General features: G+C 42.7%; 1 protein-coding gene across 1 annotated transcript; it reads left to right on the top strand.

The window, feature by feature from the left end:
* The first annotated feature begins 1,200 nt into the window (after positions 1-1,200).
* On the top strand, positions 1,201-10,638 carry LOC140550152 (leucine-rich single-pass membrane protein 1-like). Its single transcript, XM_072673985.1, has 4 exons — positions 1,201-1,338; positions 6,366-6,446; positions 7,459-7,635; positions 9,289-10,638. Exons 1-4 carry the CDS (start codon positions 1,218-1,220, stop codon positions 9,420-9,422), a joined length of 513 nt encoding a protein of 170 aa, XP_072530086.1. The 5' UTR covers positions 1,201-1,217; the 3' UTR covers positions 9,423-10,638.
* The last annotated feature ends 1,062 nt before the right edge of the window (positions 10,639-11,700 follow it).

Raw genomic sequence — 11,700 nt, 5'->3', positions numbered from 1 at the left:
CAGTATACTGTGCTACTATTGTGCTCCTCAGAAAATAACAGCTGCTTAAAGAAATGATGGGTGGTAATATATGACTATATAGGGTCCAATGTACAGCCCTATGTAGTCATATACAGATGTTTGGGCACCCCTGCTCAAATGACATGGTTTCTATGTGACAACTACATTGTTTGCATGTGTAGCACTGCTATAGATAAGTGATGTTTCTATGTTCTGCATACTCACAAGAGGTTAAACCTCTGCTGTGGGTCAGTAGCAAGAAAAAGTCCCTGCTACAAAATAAAAAAGCAGAGAAAAAGAACATGGAGAGCTGTTAATTTACTCAATAAAAAAAGCTCTGCAGTTATTGAGTCAGTTGGAGGCTTTTCTGCACTCTGCTCTGAGCTCAGCACTCGGCCCTGACCCTGCTCTGTAACTTTACGTGGTCTGACAGACACTCGGTGGCTGAGCTGCTCTCTGTGAGCTGTTTCTCTTAAATGCTTCCGTAAACGAAATTTCACCAGCTGACTTCTTGTTGTTGGTGCAGCGATGGCTCCTATTACATACAGAACCACGCTGGAGTTCAGTGAGCTCCTTAGAACCTCCCATTCTTTCACTGCATGGCTAGGGGCTTGATTTATACACCTGTGACCATGGGACTGAACAAAGTACCTGAATTCAGTGATTTAGAGGTGTGTCCCAATACTTTTGTCCATGTTGTGTTTATGTTGTAATGTATTTGTTATGAATTGGAAAACAAATTTGGATGCAGAGCATCAAATACAGTCTAAAGATGGTTGATGGTTGCAATGGCACTTATCAAGGGGTGGGATCTACATATTAGGCAGCTAGTAAACAGTGAGATCTTGAAGGTGATGAGCTGATGTGGGGTGTTCCCAGTGGACAGTGGTTGGTACCTATCAAAAAAGTTGTGCAAGGAAAGTCAACCAGTGCTCCTCATTGATGTGACCTATGGAGGCCCTACTTGGTGCCAGATACCACAGGACACCTTCAGAGGTTTTATGGAGTCCATGCCCTCAATGGCTCAAAGCTGTTCTTACAGCTTAAGGAGAACCTACAACCTAATAGGCAAATATTGTAAATTCTAGATGATCAACTACCTGCACGTGATATTTCATAGTAGAAAGCTGGATGAATCCTCCTTTATTTTGTACTGGGGCTCGTTGGTCAAAAATGAATCTCCTCCACTCTTCAGGTCGGTGTTTTTGAGGGCGATAATGCAGGAGATTTCTCTGGACCTGGACTTCCTAGATCAGGAACGGAAGCTGTACACATCGGACTCACTGAATAACCTACACAAGATGAAGGTGTGCACCAACCTACAGGACTTGTTCCTAGGTGAGTTACCCAACAGGCACTGACACATAGGTCAAATATACACTATTTGTTCAAATGATTGATGGCACCGTTTCTAATGAATGTATTCAGGCGCTGCAAGTTGCACCTGTTTTTGACACAGATGTGCAAATGAACACATACAGTTTGTCTAGTCCCTGTAGAGAAGTATGGCCAATAGAATAGGACTCTCTAGAGCAGATAAACTTGAACCTGTTGGCACCATGCTGCTGCCTAATGCCAGGTGTAACTAAAAGGAGAGAGCCAGAAGGTAACACAGACATGGAAGCACCCTGAACCACTAGCATCTGTCCGCTCCATGGTCCACAAACCTGAGTGTTTGTGTGTAAGTGGTGGGAAGACAGCACCAGCAACTCAGTTTACTACAATTGCCTATGTCGATGATCCCCTGGATCTTCTACCTTTATCTAAAGATGCCAAAAGCTAAATTAAACGAGGACGTTTTCAGCCTTGGCTTGTTCCAGAGATGGGGGCTTTGTTAGAAAAGGCTCTTCCCTGCTAGTCTCTAAAGCATTTTCTCCCTTTAAGTCTAGTAAATTTAATCTTTGTAGAGGTGACGCTCATATCTCATCTTTTACACAAATTCATAACCTAGGGTGATGTTTGAGTAATTTGACACTCATCAAGAGTACTTCAAAAACATCCTTCTATCTTTGTAACATTGCAAGACTCTCATTGGAAGGCATTTCTCATACCTTCTGATGCTGAGAAACTTGTCCATGATTTCACTTGAATGCAGGTTTGACTACTGTAACACTCCTCTTGCAGCTTTACCTGCAAAAGCTCTCCCGAGGCTTCAGTATGTGCCAAACTGTGCCGCCTCAGCTCTCAGAGTTACAATTCCCCTTGTCCTCATATCGCTCCGGCACTCGCAAAGCTACACTGGCTTCCCATCTGTGCTAGATTGATTTTAACCCCAATTTTGACATGGAGCGGTTCATGGTACCGCTCCGGTGTATTTTTGTGATCGGGTGAAGCCGTATATGCTCTCTCTCTCTCTCTCTCTCTCTCTCTCTCTCACTCTCACTCTTCACACTCTGTAGGGTCTTTCATTTTTCAACTGCCTCATGCTTATATCCGTGGGTGACAGAGCTTTATGTTGTAGAGCACCTCGATTTTGAATTTCCCTACCTGATGATATTAGTTATATGACTTTTTTGACATTTGAATGGTAGCATTTGAATTAAACACAAAGACACATTCAAGCCTTATAGAGGTTGGTGTAGTCTCCCTAAGTCTAGACTAAGGTTCTATTCCCATGTGAGGAAAACATACCACACTACACTAGTAAGAGTCCTTGGGCAGTAATCCTAACTCTACATTTGCTTACCTGTGAAACCTGATTCAGATGTGAGATTCAAATGTAAGAGCATCAGCCAAATGCCACAAATGTAAATGGTATAGACATTAAATGGACAAAAGTATTGGGACACCTGCTTATTCATTTTTTTTTTTTTTTAATTAAAGATATTAAGATGAATTTAACCTGGTTTTTTTGGGGTAATGGTCTCCTCTGTCCAGAGAAGAAGGCTTTTTTACTAGATTTTGGTGTAAGGATTTGATTGTATTCAGTGACAAAATTGGACTTGATGGAGCACCATCAATTATTCCAGAGAACACAGTTCTTCCACTGCTCCACAGCTCAATGCAGGGGGGCTTTATACCCCTCCTGCCCACTCCTGGCATTAGGCAGCATGGTGCCAATAGGTGCCAATGGTTATCTGCTCCAGAGGGTCCTATTCCATTGGCCTAATACTTCTCTACATGCACCTAGACAAGCTGTGTGCAACGTGAAGTAGCTGAATGCATTCATTAGAAGGGGTGTCCGCAAACATTTGGACAAATTGTGCCCCTACAAGTGTGAATAAAATGTCTTAACCGAAGCTCGTAAATATAAATGAACTTGAGCGCAGTTTTAAATGCACAACACTAAACACACCACTGCCTCCCGTGTCTCACCGGCAGCTGCTGATGCACTGCCTTCCATAAATCAGGCAGAAAGGCGTGCTGTGAGCCAACGAAGGGCCTTCTTCCTCCCTGCCTGCTTCCTCTCACCCCCCACTCGCTGCCGGCCCTGAGGCCCGAGCCCGTCGGCATGAAAAATTGATGCCGAGATTACAGGCACTTTGTTACAGAATCTTGCTTTGGCCTCAGATGCCCGACTGCGCTGGCTTATCAGCGCCTGCTTCACAAACCACAGCCGTTTCTGTGCTCAGAGCAGAGGCACCGCGCTCATCTCTGGCTTTTAATCACAGCACTGACATGTCTGCTGGTGCTCTGGGATGATGTGGTGTAATTTAGTAACCGGCCCACTAAAGCTCAGAGTCTTTAAAATAGACACAGTGCCCAGGGTGCCGCACACGACTCACTCCATTGTTCGTCTGGGCTCTCATGGGACGGCCTAAGATCGGCCACCCACTTCCCCGCCGCTTCCATAGTGGTATAATTAGCTCCCTTTGGCCTGGAGATGCAATGTGGGACAGGGGTTTAGATTCTGAAGTGGTGATCAGGTTCTACCCAGGAGATAATCAACAAGTCATTACGAGTCCCAGCCAAGTGCAATGATTTACACTCTCTCACCAAGAGAAAAAAAGGATGGTGATGAGCAGCTAAAATTGGCTGCAAAATTTCAATCAACAGCTAAACGTGTGCGGAAAGAGTGATTCCTCCATCAGCTGGAGAAGAGCTGTCTGTTAGTATGCACACTGCACACTGCACCGATATGAGGAGTGAATTGTTCTGATAAGCACATTATCATGGTAATTATATGACTAAGAGATGCATGCATCAGCGTGCATTCCCCTCTAGAGGGCACTCTTTAATACAAAGATGCCACAAAGGGTTCCCTGAGCGATGTCATAGCAGAACCCCTTTTGAATCCCAGGCCTAAAGAACCATATCTGAAAAAAAGAGGGTTTAAAGGTTTCCACAACCTTCACATAAGGTAACTGTCATCCATCCAATCAGCCATAACATTAACTGAGGTGAATTTAACACATTGGTTATCTACAGTGGGGTCTTCACATATCAAGGGGTGGATCTACAAATTAGGCAGAGAGTGAACAATCAGGTCTTGAAGGTGATAAAGGAGTCAAAATCAGGAGAAACAGACAAGCATAAGAATTTGAGACACTCTGAGAAGAACCATACTGTGGTGGCTAGACAGCTGGGTCTTAAGAGCAGCTCCAAAACATCACACAGGCCTTGTGGGGTTTTCTTGAATGCAGTGGTCAGTATCTATCAAAAGTGCTCCAGGAAACAACAAGCGGTGAAAAGGTTGTGGACAGGGTCATGAATGCGCAAGGCTCATTGATACGATCCATGGAGGCCTAAAGATCCTTACAGGACCTAAAGGATCTGCGGCTAGATACCACAGGACCTGAGGAATGCTCAGATCTGTTGTGGTGGCACAAGATGGACCTTCTCAATCTTTTACAAGCATATTTACCACCCTGTTATTTACCCTAGAGTAAAACACTCTAAAAAGCTCTGACCTTAACCGCTCAGAGGAGCCACATAGCATAGCAAGGCAAAGCGTTGTTTTAGCGCTGCAGCAAAAACATCGTAATTATTTGTTGTGATAATTCCTGAGTACTACCTTACCTACAGTGCTGCCGTCCTCTCTGCTTCTGCGGCCTCTCTGCATGGTTTGCATTTAGCGAAATAAAGAGATTGTTGCCAGTTGGCCAGGGTTAGCTTTTAGCCTAGCATAGATATCTGCTTCCCTTCATTGCTCGCCAAGTTTGAGTGTTCCTTCTGTGGACACTGGCTCAGGCAAAGCTGCGGACATGAGGCCTGGTTTGCTAAGTAGCAGAGTCTGGAGGTTAGGTTGCTTGTCTCAAAAATTGCTTGATACTAAAGTGATCAAAAACATCCCATTCTCCACCACAAAAGTGGCTGTTGTGTTTTACTGCCTTGCTTTACCAAACTTTTATTATTCAGCTATGCCCAAGGTAAGACAGTTTTTAATTTTAGGGCACTTTTAAACCTTATAAAAAATGTATCTCTATAAATGGACTACCTATTAAAATGGCCTCATGCAAGGAACCCTTCTTATTTTTAAGACTCCGTCTCTATCTAAGAGATTTCTTATGAGCAAAGTTTTCATACTTTAACGTGCTACTTAATTTCTCTGCTTTCCTATTTATTCCTACCCCTCTTATATTCTATATTTTTGATTATTATTTTATTTATTTAATAATTGATCTTTGGGTGTAACTGGGACCTTGAGATCTCAATTGAATTCCACCCCATGTACCACATACAATGCGAATGACAAAAAAGTCTCCTTGAATCTTTGAATTAGTTGTTTTGGTGATCGGATCACCTTCGGATTGGTCCGCATGAAAAGCCCACCCCACACAAGACGCATTGTGATTGGATTGTAAACAGATTTGTGATTGGATTTCACCAGACAAGTGATAATACATCTGATAAAACACTGATATGGGCTCTCTCTCTCTCTGGCAGTGTTTGTGTGTTCCCATGAAACTTAAACAGCCCGTCCCATTTTCTGAATCGTTACAGGAACGTGAGAATCGTCTATTGCTCCACCATGTTGTAGAAGAACCCCCAGCGTTCCTCTAAACTGCTCACAGTCTGTTTACAGGAAGTAAAAGGGAACAACAAGTGTAAACAGAATCCGGTCAAAATAGATCCAGATACTATCCGGACACCAAAGGCATGTTATTGGCAGGTGTAAAAAGGCCCGATTATGCATGTTTTGGCTGATTGTGGTACTTTTCCATGGTCCAAAATAGTTGACTTCACTGACAAAGCTGCTTATAAACACCTTTAAACTTACAACTAAAAGCTAAACAGCAGAAACTCACAGTGTTGAACTGTCGAGCGGGAAGAAATGTAAAGTTAATAAGTGAATAAGTGGGTTTCTTGTTGGCATTTACTGGTTCTTTTTCCAACAAGTTCATGAGGTTCATTGGAGATTCATTGGGTTGTATTTGCACTGTGTCCTATGTGTTCAGACTCTCAGGTCTTATCACTTCTTACAGGCCCACCAGTGAGCCAACAAGCCTCGCCCGAACCCGAACCAGAAGGACAGAGGAATGTTAACCAGGAGATCCTAAACGTGGGTGAGCTGCCACCATACTCAGCATGTTTCGGACCATGTGATTAGCTTTCAAAGGCACGTTGTGAGAGTAGGGTAAATGGGCTGGATGTCAGTGTGCTGCTGGGCGTTTCCTACCAGTGTATAACTATTCAACTATACAACTACTGGTAGGAAACTAATGGTGTCAGGTAATACTCTACTCTACTCTAGTCTACCCACCTCTAATGCTAAATAGGATACTTTTGGTGCACATGGTATGCTGGAATGCTGGAAAGAACCAAAATGTGGTTGGTGTGGTGCAACAGATAACACCACTACCTGCCAGTGAGCTACCAAACCATGTGGGAGACTGGGGTTCGATTCCCGGTCTGCGCTACACCAATAAGAGTCCTTGGGCAAGACTCCTAATACTAGGTTGGCCTATCTTTGTAATACGAGTAACCTTGTAAGTCACTCTGGATAGGAGGGTCAGCTAAATGCTGTAAATGTAAACATAATTATGCAATTGCATAAATATTATAGGCAAAAGTATTGGGACACCTCATTGTCCCATTGTTTCTCCCAAAATCAAGGGTATTAAAAAAGAGCTTCTCCTACTTTTACTGGAGTAGCTGTCTCTACAGTCCAGGGAATAGGGCTTTCTGCTAGATTTTGCAGGAGCATTGCTGTGAGGATTTGATTGCATTCAGCAACAAGAGTATTAGTCAGGTTAGGTCATCCTCAACTCCCCAACCCATCCCAAAAGTATTGGATGGAGCTCCATCCATCATTCCAGAGAACAGCCATTAGTTTTCAAGTAGTTTTCTTCGTAGCTCATTATGCTGTGACCTGTGGCCGTATTCCCTGTAATTCATTAGTGTTGATGTGTAAATAGAGGTCTGGATTTGATTAGGAATATTAAATACACCACAAAAAATGAATAATTGCCAGTTAGACACTTTCATAGGAGCTTTTCCCAGTAGAATGCAGATTTTAGCACCTCAGAATATTATATTGTTATCTAATGTTAACAGAAATGGGCTTTGTTTTCCCAGGGTCTCTTCCAGCTACACAGTTAGCAGATGCTCGCTCGGATGAGGATTATGGCGACAGGCACAGTGAAATATCGCATGCTAAAGCCCATTCCATTCTCATCATCATCTTCATCCTCAGTCTGGCTCTGATCCTGCTGGCCAGCTTGGCGCTGTCTGCCTACGCTCTCTATCTCATAGGTAAATCACCACTCTCACACATTTCTTGGAACTGGTCGTACGCCATATGTCTGTTTTTGTTTTTATAACACTTACCAATATGGCAATCTGTGCATCAGGACACTATTTGAACTTCTCTGAGTCGTGCAGTGTTTAATTCTGATCCTGAGGAACCAATACCACTGCAGTTTTAACTACTCCCTGGCCTAACAAAGCTGATACTGACAAAAGTATTGGGACACACCTCTTAATCACTCATGTTTTATTCAGTGCCATTACCACAGGTGTATAAAATCAAGCCCCTAGCCAGGCAGTCTGCCTTTACATACACTAGTGAAAGGATGGGTGGTTCTGAAGAGCTCACTGAACTCCAGCGTGGTTCTGTATGTAATAGAAGACACCGCTGCAACAAGTCAGCTGGTGAAATTTCCTCCCTCCTAGATCTTCCACCATCAGCCGTGAGAGGTATTATTGAACCACAGCAAGCAACTCAGTCAGACCACATAAAGTTACAGAGCGAGGTGGTCACGGCCGAGTGCTGAGCTCAGAGCAGAGTGCAGAAAAGCCTCCAACTGACTCAATAACTGCAGCAGAGCTCCAGACCTGCTGCTGCTGCAAAGGGTCACCAACTCCATATCAATGCCTATAGGATGTCATAAAAGCTCCTGTAGGTGTAATGTGCAGGTGTCCCATTACTTTTGTCTTGTACTGAGCAATAACAATACATTTGAATCTACATTTGATTGCCAAATGTTTGTGGACACCCCTTCTAATGAATGCATTCAGCTACTTTAAGTTGCATCCATTGCCGACACAAATGTGCAAATGCACACATGCAGAGCTTGTCTAGTCCCTATAGAGAAGAACTGACAATAGAATAGGACTCTCTGTAAAGAAATCCAGCACATGGAATTCATGACCCCAACAATGAGACTGCAGAAGGTAAAAAGTGGCAGAAATTGTACAATTTTCTGAATAACCAAAAACAGGATGCCTTCTTTGTTTAATGAGTAATCAATATTTGCGAATGCCTTTTATTCTAATATACCAATAAAAATGTTAAATCAAATAAAATCAAATAAAATCATGTTTATTGTCACGTCACATTACACAAAGGTGAGTGAAAACTTATTCCCAAAATAGAAATTCACATAATATATACTCTCTTACTATATGTGCACATTATGGAGCACATAAATACCATGCATGGGCTAGAGGGGTATAAAGGCCCCCAGCATTGAGCTGTGGAGCAGTAGAAGAACTGTGTTCTCTGGAATGATGGATGGTGCTCCATCCAGTACTTTTGGGATGAGTTGATTTGTTGGGATTGATGGAAGGGGTGATCATCCAACATCCTGATCTCACTAATTCTTTTGTCGCTAAATGCCATCAAATCCTCACAGCAATGTGTCTCCAAAATTTAGTAGAAAGCATGGGGAGCAGAGACTATTACTTCAACAAAAGTAGGATACACTCTTTTTAATACCCTTGATTTATAGAAGAAACGATGAGTGGCAGGTGTCCCAATACTTTTGTCCATATAGTGTATCTATCTAACTAGCCAGATATCCATCCATTCATCAATCCATTCATCCATCTATTGCATCTATTGATTAGATACCCTTCCTAGTAGTAGCGGAGTGGATTCTGATGTGGCCTACCTTTTCCCTCTAGCACAAAGCAATGAGAAGATGGGGGATGTCTCCAGGGTCCAGCAGCTGCATAGAAAATACCTGGAAGAGATCAGAGAGTGGAAAACTATTATTCAGCAGGTCCTTCATCACTCCAGCGCTCTGCAGGCAAAGTGAGAGCCTAATGCTGTGGGTGCCTTTTAGGGCTGCACGGAGTAAACGCTGCTAGGACTGCACAGAGCATGCCTATTAGCGAAAAGTGCTGGCTGCAGTCTAGCAGAGTCTGGCTGTCAAGAGTCTATGTATATCCATGGGGGAGATCCTCTCTAGCTTCGCTGTGAGCGAGCGGATTACCTCGCTCTTGTTTGTATGCTTTCTGAATGCAAAGCTGCCTTGACTTGACACAATGGGTGCAAACACATACGGTCTAGTCAGCTTAACACACTCGGGTTAGGCTCAAGGTGAGGCGCAGGCTGTCAGCCACAGTGTAAAGTGTAAGTGTTGCTGCAGAAGATTGCTTTTAAGGCTTAAACAGACGACATACGGCTCCAGAACATGAGCAACCCACTGATTATTTTGATTATTATATATTGATTATTAAAATGCGATAATAAATGATATATTAATTCATACAGCATCAAGCACCTGTTCCCTATGTGTAAAACACACACACACACACACATTACCTAGACACAAACCGTTGACCTAGAACAGATTTGGGGTGTGATTTGTCGAGGTGCAGGGCCAAAGGTCATCTCTGAGGTGGTTTCTCTAAGCTACATTTGACGGTACGCACAAGAACCACAGGGTTCGAGGCTGTCTGCAAGGTTCCAGTGCACATTGTTAGGAGAGGTAGGTCACATGGTTAAGGACAGCCAGTGATTTTGCAAGGGATAACATTGACGTTGGTGCTGGCCCAACTCTCTATGTGGCTCCAAGCTCAAGATAGATTTTCACATCGCGGACTGGCCTCAGCTTAGAGGAGGCTAGAGGGGTATAAAGCCCCCCAGCATTGAGCTGTGGAACAGTGGAGGAACTGTGTTCTCTGGAATAATGGATGGTGCTTCTTCCAATACTGTTGGGATGAATTAGGGAGATTTTTTTCTAAGGGAGCTCAGATAACGTCACGTCCACGTTGGTGCTGGCCCAAGTTGGCAACCGGGAGTAATAGCTGTTGGGGCAGAGCGACCAGATCTCACACCATATTCTGATTCTCAAAATAACAGTTGGTTATTTATGTATGTATGTGACCTGTTAAACTTTACAGAACCACTGTTTCAGACTTTCCATGTCATTTCTGAGTAATCATCTTCAGGATGTCATAAAAGTCACTGCACTTCCTGCTGTTCCTACTAACCTTGGAATACTAAATAAAAGTCCATGAATTCTTAAACTGTGCACTTTTTTATTAAATTGCTTTTTTTACTGTCTTTTAATCAAACAATACAAATATATAAAATTCACTAAATCATTTTTTCAGTGTATCCATATGGAATTCGATTTATTTATTTATTTTAAACAGCGTTCTATATAACACCAGAGAAATAAGTATTAGAAATAATTAGAAATAAAAATTATGCATATTAATCTTTATATATTACATTAAAAAAATTAATTTAATTTAATGATTTTTTTTAAAGCATAAAATTATGCACAATTTTTACACAGTTTTTACATTTTTATTCCAAACACCACCCTGTTCATAGGATAAGCCACCCCAACACCCCAACAGACAGCTGAAATGGACACAGTAGAGTATCAGTAAAAATAATAGAGAGCCTAATACAAATAATTTGAGTAATTCAAGAGATTAAAGAGAGACTGACTGCATTTACTTTACAAGTTGTTGACAGACTGTAGTACCACTGCCATCCAGCAGATGGCAGTTTTTCACCATTAAAATGCCCTCCTGGCCCCTTTATTTGTGATGTTACATCATTAATCATCTAGAGAGTCATTAACAGAGCTGGTTTCTGTAACACTTGGCTATTAGTTCAGTCTGTCCAAATACAGGGACATGTCTCTTAAACATATCTCACTGAGAGCCAGCGTCACGTCAGAGCACAGTTTATTGCTAGAGGCGTTTTAAATGATGAAGAAGATTTATTTCATCTTCATCCCCGAACAACGTACATGCGTATCACCAGCCTCGTAACCCTGTAACCACAGCCTGTATGTCCATGAGAAATACGAGGCCCATGCAGCTCATGCATTTCTAGAGCTGGAACACACTCGCGCCCCTGTGCGTCCGTTTCTCATGCCAAGCACAGATGCGCCTTGACTCCTACTGTGTGTGACACATTAACACAGTAAAGGCGCACACAGACCCACTTCTGTAGCTGGCAGCCTGTTTCCAACACATACACATGCAAAGAGTAAGCAGCCCACACTCCTCAGGAAGGTTTAGGCCAGTATCTAACACACACACATACACACACACACATGCACGCATGCT

Source organism: Salminus brasiliensis, chromosome 2, assembly GCF_030463535.1.
Source record: "Salminus brasiliensis chromosome 2, fSalBra1.hap2, whole genome shotgun sequence".
NCBI classification, from domain to species: domain Eukaryota; kingdom Metazoa; phylum Chordata; class Actinopteri; order Characiformes; family Bryconidae; genus Salminus; species Salminus brasiliensis.
The sequence above is the reverse complement of the archived record's forward strand: the minus strand, read 5'-3'. Positions and strand labels throughout refer to the sequence as shown.

Bases quoted from the DNA above. Each gene is read 5' to 3' on its own strand.
- LOC140550152 (XM_072673985.1), top strand. From the start codon at position 1,218: ATGCAGGAGATTTCTCTGGACCTGGACTTCCTAGATCAGGAACGGAAG. The intron at 6,447-7,458 runs GTGAGCTGCCAC...TTGTTTTCCCAG, and splicing joins CCAGGAGATCCTAAACGTGG to GGTCTCTTCCAGCTACACAG. The intron at 7,636-9,288 runs GTAAATCACCAC...TTTTCCCTCTAG, and splicing joins CTACGCTCTCTATCTCATAG to CACAAAGCAATGAGAAGATG.